Source organism: Silurus meridionalis, chromosome 18 (genome assembly GCF_014805685.1).
Source record: "Silurus meridionalis isolate SWU-2019-XX chromosome 18, ASM1480568v1, whole genome shotgun sequence".
Taxonomy (NCBI): domain Eukaryota; kingdom Metazoa; phylum Chordata; class Actinopteri; order Siluriformes; family Siluridae; genus Silurus; species Silurus meridionalis.
This window is the reverse complement of record NC_060901.1, coordinates 13,743,988-13,767,656: the sequence shown is the minus strand read 5'-3', so window position 1 is coordinate 13,767,656 and position 23,669 is coordinate 13,743,988. Positions and strand designations below refer to the sequence as shown.

The 23,669-nt window shown below is 40.4% G+C and overlaps 1 protein-coding gene across 21 annotated transcripts in view; it reads left to right on the top strand.

Annotated features, from left to right (window-relative positions):
* Positions 1-23,669, top strand: part of celf2 (cugbp, Elav-like family member 2) — a 171,896-nt gene that overhangs the window by 62,120 nt on the left and 86,107 nt on the right. For 7 of the 21 annotated variants that reach the window (XM_046873362.1, XM_046873364.1, XM_046873361.1 and 4 more), the window contains exon 1: positions 1,844-2,185. The exons of 1 other annotated variant lie outside the window; for it this stretch is intronic. In XM_046873362.1, coding sequence (XP_046729318.1) covers positions 2,067-2,185 — 119 coding nt within the window. In that variant the 5' untranslated portion in view covers positions 1,844-2,066. Of the gene's footprint in view, positions 1-1,840; positions 2,186-13,698; positions 13,968-23,669 lie in introns of those variants that run through there. 13 more of the 21 variants (XR_006928545.1, XM_046873354.1, XM_046873352.1 and 10 more) reach the window with 7 other exon arrangements.

Here is a 23,669-nt window from a genome sequence, read left to right as displayed (position 1 = left end):
CCGACTTTACCACATATGGCTGGAAAATATATATACTTATGTATATATTATTAGGAATAATTCGTGTTAAGGAAGCTAGGATATTTTTGCTAGTTGTTAAGACCTGCTTTATCAAATTGTTCAAAAAAGCTTTTTTAATCTTTCATGCAGTTGGAATGAAGACACCAGGATTTCTTTTCCATTCACCTCCCTTTTATAAAAATGTCCCATTCAGGCTGTATTGTTGCTTTCCACCAAGGGTTCCTGGGTTATGCTCTAGATCCTGACCAGAATAAAGCGGTTACTGAACATGATTCATCACAGGGATTTTTTTTTTACTCTTTTTAAGTCAAGTCCCTCTGTTAATATCACTCCTGCTCTTGGATTATAGTGATACTCCTTTCCAATCTCACTTGCCAAAGGGGATGGGTTTCCCCTTCGTGTTTTGGTTCATCGGTCAATTACTTTGTAATGGACTGGGATTTGGTTACATTTTAAAGTACAAATTTGTTCCAGGTGTGTTAAATTTTAAATTGGCTCCTGGCATTGCTGTGGATGTTACTTTTCACCTACCTAAACATTTTTTTGCAGCTCGTGTACACCCCTTCAAGGGAATGGAATTCCCAATTGGCCTCTAAAATGTATTGTATTCTCTAACACGCCTAATGGCAGTTGTCTCTTTCAACATCAAATAGCTCCCTGCCATACTGCACAAAAATTGTCCTGGAACATGACAAGGTACAAGGTGTCGATTTGACCTCCAAATTCTCCAGATCACAATCCTGTCGCGCATCTCAGCCAGACCAGTAAATCTGATCCTCCCAATTTGCAGAATTTAGAAAAGATCTTTTGCAAACTTTTCTGGTTTTGAGATACCACAGCACACCTTCAGAGGACTTGTGGATGTGGTAGCTTAGTAGTTAAGGAATTGGCTTTTGGATCTGAAGGTCATGAGTCCAAATCCCAGCCTGAACAAGGCCCTTAACCATATAGCTGCTGCTTATCTGTAAAAATAAATAAATAAATAAATAAATAAATGTAAACCGCTCTGGATAAGGGCATCTGCCAAATGCGATACATGTAAATGTTGTGAAGTCTGTGCCTTGGTGGATCAGAGCTGCTCTGGTGGCAAAAGAGGGATATTAGTGATGATGGTGGTTTTTATATTATGGCTGATTCACAAGACTATTATTATAGTTACTAGAGAATGACCTAGTTTCAAACGTATCCCAGTTCTTATTACATATACTAAAGAATACCTAAAAGTGCTGTTAACATTGTTACATTTCTTCAAAATGAAAAAAAAGGTATATTATGTATGTATGCATGCACTGTAGATTTTATTATTATTATTACTTTTACATTTATGGCATTTGGCAAACCCTTGCATTCTCATTCATACAACTAAGCAGCTATAGGAATATAAGAAGCACAGATGTGGCATCTAATTGTGGCTGGTGTGGCTCACATCCTTCGGATCCCAGGTCTAAGGCCTTAACCACTAAGCTACCACCTCCACCAAGTCTTCATCTTCTTCTTCTTTTTTCTTCTTCTTCTTCTTCTTCTTCTGGCATGTACTTTAAAATACTTTGCAACATGATGGCATAATTAGCTTTAGACGTTAACCTGTCATATGTTAAAATATCAGGTTGCCTTAATGTTCTCACAGGCTGGATCGAGTTGTCTGGGGCAACAGCAGGCAATACGGTCTTACCCCTGGCCCACAACAACATGAGCTGTCAGAAAGGGTCATTACAGCCGAATGAATCAGACAGAGGGAGGTAGGAGGAGAGAGAGTGGCACAGAGAGAAAGAGAGAGAGAGAAAGAGCGAAAGAGAAAGGGAGGGGAGGAGGGAGAGCTAGGGTTGAGAGCTGAGTGAGTGTGTGGGAGTGCTGCACCAGAGAGCGAGAGAACGAGAGGGACGTTGGCGGGATTCGAAACAGAAGGAGAAAGCCGAAGAGAAAGACTGGAACAAGTGTGCACACGGACCTAGTCGGAAGCACGAGGATCGCGCGCGTGTGTGTGTGTGTGTGAGTGTGTGCAGTGCAGTGCACGTGTGTGTGTGTGTGTGTTTTGAGATACAGTAATGTTGGAGCACTCGTCTGAACGCGGCTTTGTGCCTAGTGTGTGTGTGGATGGCATGCGCTACTCCTCTACCACTAACAACCCTGTCACCATGAGGACCAGCGAAGAGCTGCTGCTGAGGTAACACACACAGACACATGACTGTGTTTTATGCTCATTGCAGGATGTGTGTGTGCGTGCATGTGTGCGTGTGTATGTGTGTGTATGGTTTCTGTGTTGTCTGTGCCACACTCCCTTGTTTTCCATAATATAACATTTTCTGCTTGTATCTTTCGATCTCACCATTTACGTATGACAGCAGTAGAATCAGATCTGATGTGGAGTCATTTATAGGTGGATAGTTTGTGCATGTGTGCGTGTGTGTGTGTGTGTGTGTGTGTGTGTGTGTGTGTGTGTGTGTATGTGGAGCACACTTACAAGGGACAGCTAAAACTGTGTTCGAAAGCAACCGCTCTTTAATAACATGCCAGACTCTTAACTATAAAATCGTTTTCTTCCCTTTTTAATCAATGGACCATGTCTCCATTTATCAGCATTTAAGTACCACCGTATATTGTGTTTGCATGTAGAGTCCAACACTCCTTTCCCTGACATACATTTTTGCACGAAGGACGGTTTGAAAAAGAGAAGAGGGAGAAACAGGAGGGAGTGAGCATCTGAGCGAGGGAGGGGGGCTGAGCTTCACCCTGCTGCCAGAACCATGCTCTGCTTTTGTTTGCATGTCTCTCAGACAGTGGGATTTAGGGTGGAAGAAGGGAGGGAGGAAGGGAGAGAGTGTGGTAGGGAGAGATGGAGGGAGGGATGAATAAGCTTCTGAGAGCATTGTCGACAATGGGACAGTCCAACAATGCGGCTGTCAACCACTTCACAGCTTGTTTTTGCCTTTTTACTCTTTCTCTCTCTATCGATTTCTTTTCTCTCATACTGTCAGTTTTTGTTTTTTTTTATCAGGCGAGAAATTTGCAATAATTGACTTTGGTTGAATGGGATGGTGTAAAATCAGGAGGAGTATGTGCAGTACAATGGTGTGTGGGGGTATTTAAAATGGGGATGATGGGGTGTAACAGCGTTATAAGAATGTTGTATGGAATATGGAATAATTCAGTACATTTAATAATGCAGGAGAATGTTGTTGGGTGTTTTTAAATGCAGTTTATTGCCGTGTTTAATTGTGCCTAAATAAATAGAGGGTGTAAATGTTTTTATTTAAGCATAATTAAACAGTGTAATGAGTTATAAAGGCTTTACAGTGTAGTTTATTTGGGTGTAATGGGGTATAGGGTTTTTAGAATGTGATTTATTGGAGTATATTGGGGTATATGACTGTTACAGTATAGTTAATTATTAATTATGATTTATCAAATTAATATTAACTTAATTATACTATAGGAGTGTTATAATGTAATTTATTGGAGTGTAATGGGATTATATGGTTTTAGAATGTAGTTTATTTGAGTATACTGGGGAATATGACTTACAATATAGTTAATTATTAACATATTATTAATAATATATTAATTATAATATAGGAGTTATAATGTGGTGTATTGGGTTTTATGAGTGTTACAATGTCATGTATTATAGTATAATATATAATTGAGCTTAAGAATATTGTTAACTAAAGTGTATTGCAGTATATGAGTGTTAGAATATAGTCTATTGGAGTGTAATGGTGTATGGGGTGTTAGAATGTAGTTTATTAGAGAGTATTTAGGTATGGGGTTGGTCGGATGTAGTTTATTGGAGTTTATCGCTGTATTTGAGTGTTAAAATATGGTTTATTGAAGTGTAATAGGGTGTATGACTGTTGCAATATTGTTTATTGTAGTATATTGAAGTGTTTGGGTGTTAGAATATAGTTTTTAGTAGTGGATTAGCCTATATGAGTGTTAGAATATAGTTATTTGGAGTGTATTGGCGCATAGAAGTGTTAGATTGTAGTTCATTGGAGTGTAATAGAAAATAGGGGTGTTACAATGTAGTTTATTGGAGTGTATTGGGTATATGGGTGTCACAATATAGTTTATTAAAGTGTAATGGGGTATATGAGTGTCACAATGTAGTTTATTGTATTTTTAGTAATTTATTGGCTTGTAAAAATATAGTTTATTGGAGTGTATCGGGGTATAGGGGTTTTAGAATGTAGTTTATTGGAGTGTATTAGGGTATATGAATAATACAATATAGTTTATTGAAGTGCAATAGGGTATAGGGGTGTTAAAATGTAGTTTATTGGAGTGTATTGGGTATAGGGGTGTAAGAATGTAATTTATTGGAGTGTATTAGGGTATAGGAGTGTTAGAATGTAGTTTATAGGAGTGTAATGGGGTATTTGAATGATACAATATAGTTTATTGGAGTGTAATGGGGTATATCGTGTTAGAATGTAGTTTTGTGGAGTGTAATGGGGTATATGCATGTTAGAATGTAGTTTATTGGAGTGTAATAAGGAATAGGGGTGTAAGAATGTAGTTTATAGGAGTGTAATGGAGTATAGAGGTGTTAGAATGTAGTTTGTTGAAGTGTGTTGGGTTATATGAATGATACAATATATTTTATAGGAGTGTAATGGGGTATAGGGTGTTAGAATATAGTTTATTGGAGTGTAATGGAGTATAGGAGTGTTAGTATATAGTTCATATGAGTGTAATGGAGTATAGGAGTGTTAGTATATAGTTTATAGGAGTGTAATGGAGTATAGGAGTGTTAGTATATAGTTTATAGGAGTGTAATGGAGTATAGGAGTGTTAGTATATAGTTTATAGGAGTGTAATGGAGTATAGGAGTGTTAGAATGTAGTTTACTGAAGTGTATTAGGGTATATGAATGATACAATATAGTTTATTAGAGTGTAATGAGGTATATTTGTGTTAGAATGTAGTTTATTGAAGTGTAATGAAGTATAGGGGTGTTAGAATGTAGTTTATTGGAGTGTAATGGGGTATAGAGGTATTGGAATGATGCACTGGACTGGAACAGGACAGTTGTGTTGGCTTGAATGAGGGCATGTTGGTTTAAAGACTGGATTTATGGCTTCCAGCTCATTGAGTGCGTTCTTACTAAATGGCTTTTAAATATGCCCCACAGGACCATGAATCTCCCCGATGACTATAGCCAACACCTCCTGACATTTCACACACACGCACACACATACATACACCCTGGATTTATAAATCAACCCCCTCTAGGAAAGATACGCATGTCAAACAGTGCTGGGCCGTGCCTACCACAGTGTGTAGGTGTGTTTGATGGTATGTGTAGAAGACTCTTTCCTGTCCATGTGTAAGCTATCGTCTCAAAACGATCGGATGTTTTAAACAGATCTTTTCTAAAGCATTCACACATGGCACATGATTAATGATTAATGTATGTGGCCTTTCTCTTCACCTTAAGCCTCTATGACACAAAATACTATTCCAATACCAATAGGCCAATTGATTTCTGCACGTCCCCTTATCACTATTAGGAATTGATTTGCTGTAGATGCCTGCAGGCTCTGTGACTCTAATTATAATTGATTTTAAGATGTGTAACTAACAGTGCAGGCAGAACATGTGGCATATTGCCCCGTTTGTTATAATCTTGTCTATTCTGTATGTGAAAAGCACTTCGCAGCGCACAGGTCAGGAGTAACGACAGATGTTAGTTCTAATCCTTTTCAGTAATTTCTACCTCCCGGGCATGAAAAACTACATTTCCATCCTTATGAGCCTTGTAAAACCCTCTGTTATAGATGTTGGGATTTGTAGTCTGTATTTAGTGGCTTGTAAACCCTGCCATTGTGGTGAAGCAAAGCACCAGCGGTTATGTTTCAATAAGTGCATATTATCTTAGCATGCTGTCGTGTATATGTGGGACGAGAAGAGAAAACCAAACATGGTGAGAGAAGCAGGCATGAGGATATATGGTGAATATGTGGTTGCAGCACATTTTGGTTTTGTGTGTGTGTGTGTGTGTGTGTGTGTGTGTGTGTGTGTGTGTTTCCAGCAGAATGAATGCAGTAAAACTGAAGGCTCAGTGAAGCTTCACAAGTTTGGAAAATGAAAATAAATGAGAATCTGTGACTGCTGCTCCCTAGGTTTTTCACTAATGAGGAGAGCCCAAGAGAGAAAAGAGAGAGAACGTTGGGTTAGCTGATGAGATACAGAGACACGGAAGGTTTATGGAGGCAGGGAGAAAAGAAAACAGGCAGAGAACAAGAAAGGAAAGAAAAGGAAAGAAAGCGTCTCGTCTTGCTAACGAATGTAAAACATCTAGAGACATAGCCTCTGTCGCTTTCTCGCCTAAGGCTGATCCACTTAAACCAGTTACGGTCGACTGCACTGGGCCGAAAGTCGCTCCAGTTGAAATCTCACTGGGTTTTTATTTCTTTCTTTCTTTATTTCTTTATATTTATTTTATTTTTAGGGGGTTTCTGTTCAGACTGATTTCTGATTTGAGACTGAACCACATTTTTTTTTCATTAATGATTAACATTTCATACTTAAAATAAGTCCCTATATTCGTTATTCATTATACATTTATACATATGTGTGCATATTTGGTTCCACGTTAATGTAATGTTGGATTGTTATAGAGTATATGAAAAACAAAATGGTGGAAAAAATAAAATGGTTGATATAAATTTTTGTCACTGTTTTTTTTATATCTTTAATAATATAAATTTGTGGTTTATTAAAAAAAAACACAAAAACAACTTTTCTTTTGATTTAATTTATCTGAAATAATGAAAGTATTTTTAGACTTTTCAGTTCAGGGTATAACATTTTTTTAAAATAATTTATACTGTGAAAGCATTAACACGCATAAATACAAATAAGAGCCGACTCGTGCGTTTGCTTCCTTTGCCGTTTATATATTTTTCCATCCTGCCGTCTGATGAATAAATAGTGGAGTTGTATCACATTTATGTCGTCTTCTTTGACCCGTGTACAAATTACAGGACGGAAAAAAGAGAAGAAGCTGAACAACCCACCCATCTTTTCCTATATATTTACACTTAATGACAAGAAAATTGATATCTTTCATTAGAACGGAACAAGTGAGAAGCAGTAATGTGCTTAAAATGACAGTCTATTAGGGCTTAATATGTTGTGTAGGATTATTATACATGATCTATAAATGTTTATGGTCATTTGGCTGAGTAATGGGCTTATACTGAACACCACTGGAGGATAGTGTGATAGTCCAGCTGTGTTGTGCTGCAGTATATACAACTGAGATGATAAGTGAGTTTGTACTTAATATATACTATATGGACTGACTTTTCCAGCCATATGTGGTTCTTTCTCAAACTGTTACCACAAATTTGGAGACTGTACATATGCTTAAAATCTCCTGCTATAGAGCTCAACACCATTTGGGATGAATTGGAAAGTTGACTGCACCCAAGGTCTTCTCACCTCAACCTACATCAGTACCAGACTATATTAAAACCCTTGTGGTTGAATTAGCACAAATCTCACCAAACACACTCCAAAATCTAGCGTTTTCGCCTTTCCAGAGGATTGAAAGTTATAATAACAGATAACAAGGACTAAATGTGGAATATGACGATCAAAAAGCACATAGAAATCTTACTTTGAGGTGTCCACAAACTTTTGTCCATATACTGTATATAAACCCCACAGCATGGAAGGATACACTGTACACACACGGACGAGTTCTTTATTTAAGAATAATAGTGATGCTGTGAAAAGTTTTAAAAGCAAATTGAAAATACGAACCGAGAAAACATCCCGATATTTCAAGTCTTGAAAAAGATAAGAACGTGTTGTTCGCACTAAACCGACTCCGATGGCTCGATTTGTTCGGGAGCCACGCCAGCTGATGCAACTCCGCTAAGAAAATAAATAATGGGGAAAAAAAGGGATTGGGATGAAAAAAAAATTCCATTAAATCCATCACACCTGTCTGAGTGTGTGTGTTGTGTAGTATGTGCCATACGTGTTCTGGCTAGTGACAGCCAATACAAAATGGATGTCTATTACACAGACTGAGCAATCGTTCAAAATTCTTTATTGGATCATGATGTGTGTGTGTGTGTGTGTGTGTGTGTGTGTGTGTGTGTGTGTGTGTGTGCTTGTGAGTATGGGTTCGTGGATCAGATATTAATCTCATCACACCGCATGCTGATGTGTGCGCTTGCAGGTCATTGATTATAATCTCATTATTGTAGTACCCTATCAATCTCACACGTGTGTGTGTGTGTGTGTGTGTAGGTGAGTATCGGGAATCCTTTTAGAGGATGTGTATACATGTTTTTTAGATGAATATATATATATATATATGTTTGCGTGTATGACCGCACACGTCTATAAGTGAGAAAGATAAATGAAACTTGTTCTAGGTCGAGCTTTCTGAATCCATTGTGTTTCTTCTGAAGCCCAAATGAGTCTGCAGGCTGCTTTGCATAATCCATGAGTTCATTAAATATGCATGAGCGTGCACACACAAATTTATATAGATATATAGAGGACTTTCAGACTGAATGTTACCAGCAGGTCCACACAATGTGTCTAGTCACGCACACACAGACGGGTCTATACACATACACACTGTAAATGCATCCTGTAAACAGGTACATGTGCCCGACCATATCCTTCCAGTGGAGTTTGTATCTAAATTCTGGAATCATGCCTCCCAAATCATAATTTCTCAGCAGGAATTAATGAAGGACATGAATTATGGATTTTATACATTAATCTTCTCGATTGTATAAGCCCCACCCCTTTGATCATACACTTAGCCTTGTTCTTCAAGACTCGCCAACTAGATCTGCCCCCTTAATCTCTGGAGTGTCCACATACTGTCCCGCTTCTAGTCCTGTCCATTAATTGTCCACAGATTATTAATAAATTGATTGATATAGCAAATCAGATACCATAAGGCGTCCTCGTATCCTCTCCTCCTTCTTTCTGTTCAGACATTTGCTTGGCCCCCAAGATTGCAAAGCAAATTACAATCATAGATATGAATGTGATTGTGGCAACACTGTAAAACACACACACACACACACACACACACACACACACACACACACACACACACACACACACACACACACACACATATTTCCTCTCTCTCGCTGCTTCTCAGTCTCCTAGCTGAACTTCTGGGTGTGCTATTTTCGTCCCTGTGCTTTGCAGCCTGAAGCCTGCTGGCTCTCTCTCTCTCTCTCTCTTTCTCTCTCTCTCTCTCCTGTCTCTCTCTCTTTCTCTTTTGCTCTCATTTCCTCACCCTCCGTCTTGTTCCCTCTCTTTCTCTCAGGCTTGCCCTCGCAGGCTCCTCCTACATGGTCAATCAATACGTGTTACAGGCCAGCTGGGACCAGGCCCAGGGGAGATGGTGTGTGAGAGAGAGAAAGAGAGAGTGCAAGGGGAATGAGGGATAGAAAGATGGATAGAGAGGCAGGGTAGAGAGAGTGCAAGGGGAATGAGGGATAGAAAGATGGCTAGAGAGGCAGGGTGGGGCTTTTGCCTATAGCAGCTCTACAAAGAGCCAGCGTCTCTAGAAAATGAGAGGGAGGGCAGCGCTAACAATGCCAAGAGGGTGACCTTTGAACCGTGCGAGAGGAGAGACAAAAGAGGTAGAGAGAAAGGAATGAGGGACAGAATGGGAGCATGACCCGTGGGGGGGCTGAATTCCATTGTCTTGTGTGTATAAAAGGATTACAGCAGCGACAAACAGCTTTCAGCCTCAGCCTTCATAGACCCTGAAACAGAAAGCAGAGAGAGTGATGAAGGAAGATGGAGGGAGGGGTGTGTCAAAGCTAATGTCGGGAAGTGTATATTGAACAACACAAGAGGATTAATGCTAATTAGCGGTGTAATGTGATAGGGAAATCGGAAACGGTCACGCTATATGTGTATACTTCAAAATTGAACTACCTGTGTAATATACAACGTCCAAAACCCATTGAGGTTAATTGTGATCGTTTTTAAACATTGTTCTAGGACCTTCGAGTATCGACAGTTGTTGGAATGGCTACGCAAACCAGCCATAAATCTACATTAAAGCCACTCTAATAACAGAACAATCGAGTGGTTACTGGAATCAGGATTTATGCTGACTCTATAAAAATGTCATAAAAAAAATTGCATTTCTCCGAAGAGGATTTTTACTCTCGTCACGTTGACCGTGAGGGAGGAGAAAGGGAGCAGATGGCAACCCCCCAAAAAAAACTCAAATTCAATTATCTTTGAAAAAAATATGCTTGGAATTCATTGAAAGGGGGCCGTTATCTACTGGAAATACAGTTCAACACACAAACATTCATTCGACGCGGAAAATATGGCGTGATTTTTTTTTTTATTGCCGTAGTTCACCGACAGGCAGTATCGAAATAGCGCAGACTTTATTTACCGTTAACCCCGGCAGGTGCCGAGGTGCGAAGACCCTGTTAATTGAAACTTTGTAGCTACTATGTAATGTAAAAATGTAATGTTGCTCCGTTTGACAGTAGGAAATTGTTAGCGCGCAATATATAGCGACATACCAGAAACCGCTGTGCTTATCATACCGTTTCACCCATTACCGCCAATATATACTAAAGGTCCTGGCTCCCTGCAGACGAAGCTGATTTATGATAATACGCACCCTCACTCACAGAGACATATTCTATGAGGGCGCTGTGCTCAGGTTAAATAATAAATGGCAGCTAAGGAAAGCGCCCTATATTCTCCCATCGTGCTCATTTCTCTCTAGCTTCTTCCTCGAGAGCCCTGTTTCATTCCTTCAAGAGCTGTATATATATATTTTTTTTTGCTCCATTATCCTGCTGTGAAAATACAGCACTTGCGTGACATATTAACAATCCGTCCAAGAGTTAAATTAAGCATTTGTGAAGCATCCTGGCAATAGCATGCTAGATTAAGCTCGCAATCCAGGAGTTTCAAAGACCAAATACGTACACACGCATTTATAAAATTATCCACGGCACCCGTGTTTCTTCGGCGCCGAGCTCGTTAAAAGGCAGGTCTGGATATCGATGCGTTAATGCTGCTAATAGAGGCAGTTTGTACTCGCAAGAGAAGAGGCTCGCTGCAGAAACATTGCGCTTTAGACTTTCAGGCGCAAAAAAACGTTCCGGGGATTTTTCGGCAACTCGAAGGTTCTCAAGACGCATACGGTTAGATTTTATATATGTAGCCGCTGTCTCTCACGTAGGTTTGCGCATAAGCCTGAGGAAAACATGTAATTTAGCCTAAGGACAAATATCAGTGAGTATTGATCCCCAAGTCCTTTTGGGAAAACTGAGGACATACTTACCTGCTCACATTCTTACCTTGTTCAATAAGTTATCGATGACAAAAACGTTTTGTGATGCCTTGATATATGGCAATAAGATGCACTGTGATACCTCATGAACCACTCTTTTTTCCTGCAGATGTATAAAGGCGATGCTCTGTCAACTGATAGTCACATGTATAGAGGCCACGCCTCCACACCGATTTGCATAGAAGCCGTGCCATTTGACCGATTTTCCCGAGTCCGCGGGTGTAATAACGATTTTTCTCCACAAGCTACAGCTTTAACCGTTTGTTAAAATGACTGTTGGAATAGCTAGTGTTCGTTCCGAAGGGCATGTTATGAGTTTTCTCATTTGTACAGCGTGTGCATTTGTGAAACGCGCCCCAAAGCCTCCGAAGTACAATTATTGTAAGCGCCGTTAGGCTTGAGTGTATAGGAAATCCTTTGGTCTAAAGACAGCAGAACAACACAGCTTACTTACGAACAAAATAAATCCCCTTATATTTACAGAAAGCTAAGCACGCATTACGTGTCTACAAATATACACTTAATACATTTGCATGGAGATTTTCTGGGGGAGTACAGACCCTACAGTACGGAGCGGTCGAGGGTTAAGTGGTGGCTCTCTGGTACCGGCGTGTTCATGGAAAGTGGATTTTTATTTTTTTTGGCGTAGAATTGACCGGAGTGAGAATGAGACAGATTAAAAGGACACTCTGTGAAAATTCAAGAGCCAGACGATCAATAACTAGCCATCGATTTTCATGTTTGCAGAACGCATCCCGGACATTGATGGGCAAAACAACACGAATACAGTGCTAGATCATTTAACGTATCATAACAAATAACTAGCGGTTTGATGCCGCAAATCAGTAATCGAAATATCGAGTACAATTCCGGTGTATAGTAAATGATGCGGGCTTCACAGCATTAGATTAGATTAGGCTTCGTAAACATTCAGTTAAACAGTAGACGGTTAGATAGCTGTGGGTTGTAGAAGGATGTTGCACAGTCTTCCTTTATATGTGTGTGTGTGTTTCCCATGACCCACTTCCTGCTAGAGAAGCTGAAGGAAAGAAGGGTTGCCCCCAGGAGGTACAGAAGAGGGAGAGAAACAAAAGCAAAGTAGCTCATCCAGTCCATGGTCACGTGATGGAGCCTGATGATGGAGTGCAGAAATAAATGAGAACATAATTTATTATCTATCTATTCATTTGATGGCTGCTCTATCTATCTATCTATCTATCTATCTATCTATCTATCTATCTATCTATCTATCTATCTATCTATCTATCTATCTATCTATTATTTTATTGAAAGTAAAATCTGTGCTGTAAAATGATTAGAACAGTGTGGATATGGTCACATTCACATCTACATTGTGAAATGGATACTTAGTAGAAGCTCACCACAGTGAGACGCTAATGAACATGACTAGACTTCAGTAAAGACAAAATGTAGTGTCCACACTGTGTCCTTTATAAACGGTTATTACATTATTAGTAGATTATCTAGTAGATTCTTTAAGTGTGAGGGTTTAATAGTGTCATATTCTACACTTTTACATGATCTCTTCAGTGAGAATGATATAAGTTCAGTGTTGGTCAGAAAGTGTTGACAGCAGTTCAGGCTTCAAGACAAAGCACAGGTTTATATTACGTTATTGATTCGGTATTGTTTAAGTATTAAACAGAGCGCATGTGTCAGTGTTGGACCCGGCACGGGGTTTTCTAATAATAGGAAACAGGACTTTCTGAGCAACAAGACATGATGGGGTTTTGTTCAATCAATCAATCAATCAATCAATCAATCTATCTATCTATCTATCTATCTATCTATCTATCTATCTATCTATCTATCTAGATAAGATGGGGGTAAAAAAGTGTAGAGAATGAATCTATCTATCTATCTATCTATCTATCTATCTATCTATCTATCTATCTATCTATCTATCTATCTATCTATCTATCTATTTTTGTATCTGTCTGTCTGTCTGTCTATCTATCTATCTATCTATCTATCTATCTATCTATCTATCTATCTATCTATCTATCTATCTATCTATCTAAGAGTTGGGTAAAGAAGTCTAGAGAATGAATCTATCTATCTATCTATCTATCTATCTATCTATCTATCTATCTATCTATCTATCTATCTATCTATCTATCTAAGAGGGGGTAGAGGATTCTAGAGAATCTATCTATCTATCTATCTATCTATCTATCTATCTATCTATCTATCTATCTATCTATCTATCTATCTATCTATCTATCTATCTATCTGAGAGGGGATAAAGGAGTGAAGAAAAGGAGGAGGAGAAGGAGGAGTGTGTAAACACGTGAGAATGTGTGTGCGTGTTAAGAGTATGTGCGTGCACTGAGTGCAGTGAGTGTGCGGCTGCACCTGTCCCTTTCCGTCTCGCTGCTCAGCCCCACACACTGTCAGGCTTCTGGGACAGGACTGGACACACCAGGGTTGAACCGGAACGGGAAGGAAAGGTACCGGGACAAGGCGCGAGCTCGGCGGCACGCGTCTGCAGACTATACGCTTGCGGAACAGGGGAGAGAACATCGATGTCTTCGTGCTACAGTCTGGATTTCCTCCCCAGTGTGATGGTGGAAGGCGGACTGCTGAGCGCAGCCGAGCGGATGTGAGTGCATGCGGATTCGCTTTTCCAAGCACGTGCATTGCAGGATCGTGATGAGATCCGGATTACAGCAACGCGGGAATCCTGTCCGCCGCTCTGTTCATTGCACACCTCGTGCTCGGACGGTCCGGGTTTTTTAGGGCTCGAGCGCGGAACTGCATTGGGCGCGACGCGTTTGTACTGTATGTGTGTGTGTGTGTGCGTGTGTGCGCGCGCGGTGTGAGGAGAGGGAGAGCTAAAAATGAATGTACCCACAAGGTCTGGTGTTCTTTTTTTCTATAATCTTTGTAAGTAACGCGTGCTGTTTTTCGGTAGTGCGCTATGAGCACGCGTGCAACAATAAACCCTGAAAGCATTGGGGTCCAGTGTGCACCGCCCATATCTCACGCGCGCTAAAGATTGCTTCTGCTTACAGTATTTACATGCGTGCATAAAGCTCACTGTACTCACGTGAAAATGTGTTAAACACGTGCGCGTGTGTTTTTTTTTTTTTTTGCACGCGCGATCTTGCGCTGTTGGGTTGTGGGATAGTTCATGACAAGCATGTGACCCTGATGGCTCGCGCACAGTGCACGGCTTCGGGGAGGAGACAAACACGCGCAGGAATGCACATCTCTCTCTCTCTCTCTCTCTCTCTCTCTCTCTCTCCCTCCCCACCCCTCTTTCGCTCCCCCTGTGTGTGTGTGTGCGCGCGCGCGCGTGTCTTCAGAATTTGATTGGCTACGTGTTAAAATCAGATCATTGCACGCGCGTAATTCGGTTACGTTCCAGACTCGAGAACAAAGGATGGGAGTTTGTTGTGCGCGCGCTGTTAACTGTCACTGTACTGCTTCCGTCTGCTGTCCGTCTGTCTGTCTGTTTCCCAACCTTCCACTTTATCTGTCTGTCTGTCTGTCTGTCTGTTTCCCAACCTTCCACTCTATCTAATCTATCTATCTATCTATCTATCTATCTATCTATCTATCTATCTATCTATCTATCTATCTATCTATCTGTTTGACTGTCTGTCCATCTGTCCGTCTGTCTATCCATCTGCATGTCTGTCCATCTGTCTGTTTCCAACCCTTCCACGATATCTATCTATCGATCTGTCTGTCTGTCTGTCTTTCACATGAGTGATCAGTGCAATAGTGTACATCATACACACTCATGAATCCAAATACAGTAGTTCATCGCGGGAGGTTTAGTCCTTGTTTGCTTATTTAACGTCACCATGCTGTGTAGGCAACAATCCCGGAAGTCTGTGTCCCTCAGAACCGCATTAATTTAGTCTAATTATTGTTCTGCATGTAGTTTGTCGTGATGTTCCACAGACCCACTGTGCCTCAGGACACACATGCAATAGCTAAAAATGAACAAAAAACCAGAGAATATAGCTAAATGTCGTAATATTACAGGAACGCCGGAATCTTTTTTTCCATCAGTCCAGTTTAGTATCATTCCACCTCTGGGCTGGGCCACCCAAAAATCCGAAGACGGATTTTTAGCAAGTAACCGGAGGTTATATATTTAAATGCTTCACTTTAGACCCATCAAAAAAAGTTCTTAGTGCCTCATGTAATTTTCAGATTCTAAAAGTGCTGAGAGTGTGTTTTTACTGATTTAGACCAGCAGAAAACTGCAATCTTTTACACAAAGGCTGATCTCAAAGCATGAGGAAAGTCAGCTGAATTTGCCACAGGATGAAATTGTTAGCATGACTATTTTTGGTGAAGGTGTTAATGACGTGCTAATGTGTCTTTCAGAAGATGGAAAAGGAAGTCTTAAGTAAAGCAACTCCTTGCCAGTATCAGTGATGAGTGAGAGAATAAATCCAGGAAGTAAGGAGGTCCTTGAAAACTGTCCCGCACATTTACACTTTTAAAGTCTCGAACGCTCACGTGCCCCACTGTTTCACAGCTCGAGGAAAGTGTGAACTAAAGTGCTTACATGGGGGAAGACCTCAGGGCTTAGAACTGGGCACCTTCAACCTTAAAACTATTGAACAAAATCATTCATGTTGAAATGTGAGGAATCTATCTATCTATCTATCTATCTATCTATCTATCTATCTATCTATCTATCTATCTATCTATCTATCTATCTATCTATCTATCTATCTATCTATCTAAGAGGGGGTAAAGGATTCTAGAGAATGAATCTATCTATTTATCTATCTTTTCTGTCTGTCTGTCAATCAAGTCATTTCTTTTGTTGGGTTTTTACTAGTATTCATTTATTTCTCATCTATTTAAACACACACACACACACACACAAACACACACACACAGACACACACACACCAGGAAGAAGGTTATGGGCCAGCATCCATCTGGCATGTGTTTCCGGCGAGCAAGTGAATGCTCGCTAATCTCTCACTTCACTGTGTGATAAGCTGCTCACCTCTCCGCTAGGGAAAACAACACACACACACACACACACACACACACACACACACACACACACACACACAGCGACACACAGAACCAATGTAAAACATCTGGCTCTCCAGAAGCACTTGTATTGTCACGCTGTACACTTTAACAGCCACTTCTAACTTGTTTCTATTGTTTTTATCTGTAATTCTCTGTAGACGTGTTGGCGCACGTGTGCGTTTGTTTGAAGCCTTTTGACTCCAGTCAATTTATTCGAGAACAGAAGACTCTCTCCACCAGAACACAATGTTAGTCTCAGGCTTGATTTAACCTGCAGTGCGGGTCAATGATGAGTGTATGGTTTATTATCGTGTGTTTATGGTTGATAAAAAAAGCCTTGTTTGAGAGACTGATTTTACAATTCACTCAATTCAATATAAAGTAGAACACAAGGCAAAGGTAAATTGTATTAAAAAAAAGAATCATATAAATAGACAATCAATTTGGTTGGAAAGTAATATAAATGCTGGATTATCATTAGCTAAACAGTAATTCCGCATCAGACTGACATGGGATTGGACCCAATTGAAAACCTATCACTTATGGAAGGCAGTTGACTCGTAACGACCCGGTATAAGACCCGAAGTTGTGAATTAACCAAATTTGGCCAGGTTTTTTTTTTTTTTTTTTTTTTGGCGAGAAAACAAACATCTCTTTTGGCAGATGGTTTTATCCAAACTGGAATCCAATCCAAACATTTGAAAGCTCGGAGTTAATTGACAATGCCATCTTGAGCCTCAGGTGGATTCCATCAGCTGGTGAAATGCCGGTGCCAGGACATTCTGTAATGCCAGGAAATGAGATTACTTAAAAAAAAAAATGACGAAAGAAATTACAGTTTGAAAAGAAGTTTTTTTTGTGCATCATTAAAGTGGATATATTTCTACCTCAGAAATACAAGGGGAACTAGTATACCAGTGTCAGGAAATGCTTCTAGATTAAAAGCATTGTGGTACTTTCAATTCAATTTAAGTTTCTTTCTATAGTGCTTTTAACAATGGACATTGTCTCAAAGCACATTTACCGAATGTTAGAATTAGGGAACAAAAAAATCAAAATATCTGCGAATTATGTGTGTTTATCCGCGATGAGCAAGCCTCAGGCGACTCTGGCAAGGAAAAAGTCCCTGAGACGGTGTGAGAGGAACCTGCAGAGGAACCAGATTCAAAAGTTGAACCCATCCTCATTTGGTTGACACCAAGAGTGTAATTATAAATCATAGAAACATGACAAAGACGTGAAAAAGTGAAGTGAGAAATATCACAAGCACCAGAGTGTGTGATTTTAAATTATGTTTTTTTTTTGTTTGTTTTTTTTTGTTGTTGTTAAACTGCACCAGACCGGCCCACATATCACCTTAACCCACTCGTCGAGTACTTCAGTGCTATCTTCATCGCTAGCATCAGCCGTCATGCTTACGTGAGTTAACTTGACGGGATTTGTTAGTCATCCCAGGCAGCAGCTGATGATAGAATCTCCTCAGATTGAAGTGTCAGGCGGCGTCGGCGGCTTCAACTCCCGGTGCACAGAACGCTCTTGGGATACCGCAACTAAATCATCAGATATAAATAGATTTCGGATAAACTGCAGTCGAATGGCAAAGAGAGCAGGAAGTTCTTCAGAGGTTCTCGGTTTGAATGCCGGAAGACAGCCGAGCTGAAGATGATTTTTTTTTTGGGAGGGGGTGAACTTTGCGCTTCACAGCATGAGTCGCCAGTTGCATCTGCTCGATTGAGAGAGAGAAAGAGATGGAGAGAGAGAGAGAGAGAGAGAGAGAGAGAGTGCAAATCTACACCCAACAACAGCTGGTTCATTCCAGAAGTAGCAGAATGATAGAGAAGGAGAAAGATGAGAAGTAGGCGGACTAAATCAGTGTGCTTGGAGGAGGGGGGGTGTTTGGATTGAGATGCCTAGCTGGAACATACTATGACCCATGAGACACACACACACACACACACACACACACACACATGCACATACATTGGAAACCCTTTGTTTTCCTCTATCCAAAGCTTTTTTCTTCCAAAGCGTTGCACATTTCTGGTATACACACAGCATCACTGATGCGCTTTCTCCAGCTTTTGGGAATTTCACGTTTTATTTTTAATGTATGGATGCAACCATTTCATCTCTCTCCCTCTTTCTCTCCCTCGCTCTGCGTCTGTCTCTCTCTTCTCTCTCTCCCGATCTATTTCGCTCCCTCAGGTCACGTACACACAGGAGTGTGTGCTGCTGAAACGCTTTAAAGTGTGAGTGTTTGTCGGGGTGTTTTATTTTTTTTTTACTTGCTGGCGAATTTTCCGTCTCGGCCTCAGGGATGGAAGAAAAAGTCCTCGCTCATCAGAACAGCATACCTGACTGAGGAAATTGTTTTATTTTTTTTATTTATAGCTGCTCATTTGTATAGTAATGAATAGTAATCTGATGTAAGTTGTGACCTGGCCACTTCTCTCTAAACATTTTCAATTTAAGACTTACAGGCTTGCAAAGACTTACAAACGAAACCCAGTTTGCAGGCATTGGTTTTGCGTGGTGTTTGAGAAAAAAATAATTAAATAAACTATTGCCAGCACTTCATTATTTTTCATTTGCACTGCTTTATTATGTTTTATAGCATGTTAGAGAAATACGATTTTGTCCCTTCGGGTGTAATTTGCGTTCGAGTACAGTATGTCAGCTTATGTACTGATGACTCATGCTGATCGGCTCACTCGCTGGCCTTGGGTGTTTCTCCTCTCCTCTCCTCTATCTCTCTCTCACACTCTCTCTCACATTCTCTTCCTCTCTTGCTCTTGGCCTGTCTTCTTCTCGACTCAATTCAGTCTATTGAAATTCGGTTCGGTCCAATTCACGACGGCTTCGTCCCGTGTGTAGTACAACGTGGCCAGAACATAAGCGATTTGATTGTAAACAAGAAAAACTATATCATCTCTCTGTTTGTCTCTTTTTTCTCTCTCTCTCTTTCACTCTCTCTCTTTCTCTCTCTTTTTTCCCTCTTTCAGATTGCTCTGTAGTATTTATTCTCTCCATTTGCAAAAAAAAAAAAAAAAAATCAAGGTTGGCCTTTAAAAGCCTCAATAGACTTATATCTCCGGCTTGTGTTTGTTGTCATTCTATGCTATTCATACATCTCGCTATCATTATTCTCTCTCTCTCTCTCTCTCTCTCTCTCTCTCTCTCTCTTACACACACACACACACACACACACACACACACACACACACACACTTTTATTCTCTGCCTCATTGTTGCTGCCTTCCTAGAGCTCTCATAATCGCTCTCTACATCCTCTCTCTCTCTCTCTCTCTCTCTCTCTCTCTCCTTCACTCTCTCTCTTGCACTCTCTGCGTTAAATGTTTTTCTCCTCGCAGGCAGCTCTTCAGAATGAGAGCTCATTATTTGCAGCTAGAGGGAGCGGAATGCGGGATTATGGGAGACTTTTTAGTTCTTATTTCTGCTGCCAGTTTATAAAGCAACCATTGCAGAGCTAAAGAACACACACATACACACACACACACACACACACACACACACACACACACACACACACATATAGACATACTTGTGTTAGCCATCTCTGTTGTTTCCATTAACCTTAGCATAACTGCAGCTAAATAACGCTCAATGACTCAGTGTTTGTTGTGATAACCTGTCCTGTATTTCTACCATCATGGGGACATGGAGTCATCTCTTAGACACACAAACAGCTAAATATTCTGTCTACGCACAATGAAACACAGCTGTGCGTCAACTCTTGGGTTCAGTGAGTACAAAGCCGCAGCATTAATCCCTACCAGTGAATGTGTGTGCAAGTGTTGTACACTTTCGTTGTGTATTTTTCTCACACACACACACACACACACACACACACACACACACACACACACACACACACACATATATGTATACACACCTCATAGGCTGCTGAACCGATGCTGTCTCTAATTGCCTCCGTGCCCCCCACCGTTCTCCCATGAGTTGTTTCCTGCCTGTGATGGCACCTTCATTAAAGTCCACAGACACACACACACACACACACAGAGTGCCCCCAGTCACATAGCCCTTTAACACAAGGTCCCAGTGTCTGATCTAAAACACTCTGTGTCTTTCGGCTACAAAAAATGCTGATATCCTATATATGAGACGTCCTTTTCCATCACCATGACTACAGCTTAAGTATTGTGTCCTCCAAAATAGGACGTAACCATTTAACACATAAACACATGCAACACTGCAAATAGGAATAGTTTGTTCATTCAGAGTTGGAGCGATCAAATGTATTCTCATGGCCTGTCAATCATAGTGGAATTAAACACTGACCAATCATGTGTCTGTGAACTCATGTATGAGGACGAGGGGAAACATTACGTGCCTCCAAGTGTGCAACATTTCCAGGACAGGATTTTGACGGCACGGTATCTTGGAGGAAGCACATGCTAATTGCCCCCTCTCGGTTGGTAGTTGTGTGAGGGGAGAGAAATCGAATAATGTAATTTATTCATCATCTGATAAGATAGAAGGAATATCCTGTTTACTGGCTACTGCCTGTACACCCAAAGGTTTGTGGACACCTCACCATAAGATCAGTATGTGCTTTTCGAACATCCCATTCCACATTTAATCCCCATTTGTTGTTACGATAAGCTCCACACTTCTGGGAAGATGTTCCACTAGATTTTAGAGTGTGCAAAGACACAGACACGCCATCACAGAATTATCAAGAACAACTAAAGACACTCTGAGAGCTGAGGGAGATCTTTAAAGACACCACATGGACAGAAGAGGCCTGCAAAAAAAGAGATTTTGAAGAAGGACGACTGAGAGAATGTTTGCAGTAAAGGGATAAACTAAATTAAGCATGTACTCTTAGATGCAGTGAATTATAATGGCATGCTAAGAGGTGGTAGCTCAATGGTTAAGAATTTGGATTTGAAGTTCACAAGTTCTAATCCCAGCATTGCCAAGCTGTTGCTGCTGCTGGACCCTTGAGCAAGGCCCTTAATTCTGATCTTCTCAGTCGCTCTGGATAAAGGCATCTCCTAAATGCTATAATTGTAAATGCTTGTGGAGATTTGCGCTCATTCAGCCAGAAGGGTGTTAGTAAAGTCAGGCAGAGATGCAGGAGGAGGCCTGGGGTGCAGTCAGTGTTCTAATTCATCCCAAATGTGTTCATTTTGGTTGAGGTCAGTGCTCTGTCCACTCCAACCCATGTAAAGCATATCTTCATGAAACTAGCTTTGTGTACAGGAGCATTGTCATGCTGGAACAGTTTTGGGTCTCCTAGTACAAGTGAAGGGAAAATGTAACGCTACCACCTCCAAAGATGTCCTATATAAGTGTTTGTCCCCAATTCTGAGGTAACTTTTTGTCAAAGAACCACATATGGCTGGAAAACTCTGGTGTCCCAATACTTATGTGTATTTGTAATTTGAGATGTTTCCGTGAAACCCATTTTCTTACCTGCACGGTGTCAGTGGTGATAGTGTAGCAGAAATCTGAGGAATAAAGCCCTGCCCCCTAGTGAAAAAAGCCCCGACCCCTCCACATGGTCCGGATACTGATGAGTTTTCGAAATTTAGTTTAGTGCTGCGTCGCCCGACTTTGTCTCCCCGTCTGTCTTCCTCACTTTCTGTGGGTAAAAAGGTTGAGCGTGTAACCCCAATTTGATTAAATGGAAAAAAGAATAAAACATTTGTCAATCTGCTTGCTTACATGTGTGTGTGTGTGTGTGTGTGTGTGTGTGTGTGTGTGAGAGAGAGAGAGAGTGTGAGAGAGTGTGTGCCTAAATCTGGCAGTAAATGGAGCAGTTATATAAGAATGCAGCACTCTGACTCTTTGCTACAGGGACATTGATGATTGGGTAATCAGAGAAAGATAAATGTGTGTGTGTGTGTGTGTGTGTGTGTGTGTAGGTTCAATAAAAGTTTGCGCAAGAGGATTTGACTGGTTTATTGCAGTGCGTGATGTAGTGCCGGCTTGGAGGCCTCTCTACACTGTTAAGGGAAAACTGAGCGGAGTGTGTGTGAGCAATTGACTTTATAAAAGCCCTTAGGCTGTGTGTGTGGGTGTGTGGGTGTGTGTGTGGGTGTGTATGGTATTGCCCTTGTGCAAATGCAATACAGACACACCTTAGAGACCAGCTTACCAAGGGTCAGTCTATCCATCCATCCATCTAAAGATCTGTGCATGTGAGGGAAATGAGGAATAACATATGGCAGGTCTGATAGCGAACAAGCGTAGATGAACACCGGAACATAAAAGCATGAAATTTCGATATACCGGTGTTGAATAGAAGTGGTGTTTACTCCAAAACTATTGAGTAATTGTGTCTATGGGCTTTACTTGTTGTTGTTACCATAGTAACATTTATGGTGTAAAATGATTTTTCTTCTGTGAGCAAATTTTACTATATATGGACAAAACACACCTGATTTTTTTTCCAGCTGTATGTTGTTTCTTTCTCAAACTATTACCAAAGATTTGTCAGTACACCGTTTTTTAAAATCTTCTACTTTTTCTTCTTCTTCTTCTATTGGCTGCTCCTTTTAGGGGTCGCCACAGCACCGTTTTATAAGATCTGTAGCATAACATTTTCCCTTCACTTGAATTAGGTGACCAAAACCAAAATTAGGTGACCAAAACCATGACAGTTCTCATGCAGATAATGCTTTACATGGGTTGGAGAAAAGAATCTTGATTGGCCTGATATAGAGCTCTGATCTCAACCCTATTGAACACCTTTGGGATGAAGTGGAAGGCTGATTGCACACCAGGCCTCCTTAGCTTACCTACACGATTACCTGAATGTATGAGTACAAATCTCCACAAGCACACATCAAAATCTAGTGTAACATCTTCCCAGAAGTGTGGAGGTTATTATAAATGGAAATAGGGATTAATATGAAACAAGAGGTTCAGACAAACTTTGTCTATAGTCTGTAGTGTAAGTAGAAATCTAGACCTGCTTTTTTGCTTTTACTTGATTTGGAAGGTCCAGTATGTGGTTGTAGATGTTCTATAAATCATCTATAGATTATGAACTCATCCACTGACTTACCACAATTTTAAATGTTCAGTTCACTTCACATGGACACGTCTTTAAAAAAAAAAAAAAAAAAAAAGACGTGTTGAAAGTCACGGTATGATATGCTAGAAATCTGTTGCGACTCAGTTCCATGACTGTGGCTGGTTCATACGATGGTGTCTAATCATCTTGTGTTACTTTTCCAATTCTTTATTTTAACATTTTCCTTTAATAATATAACTGCTGATGTCTAAGTCAATAAATGAA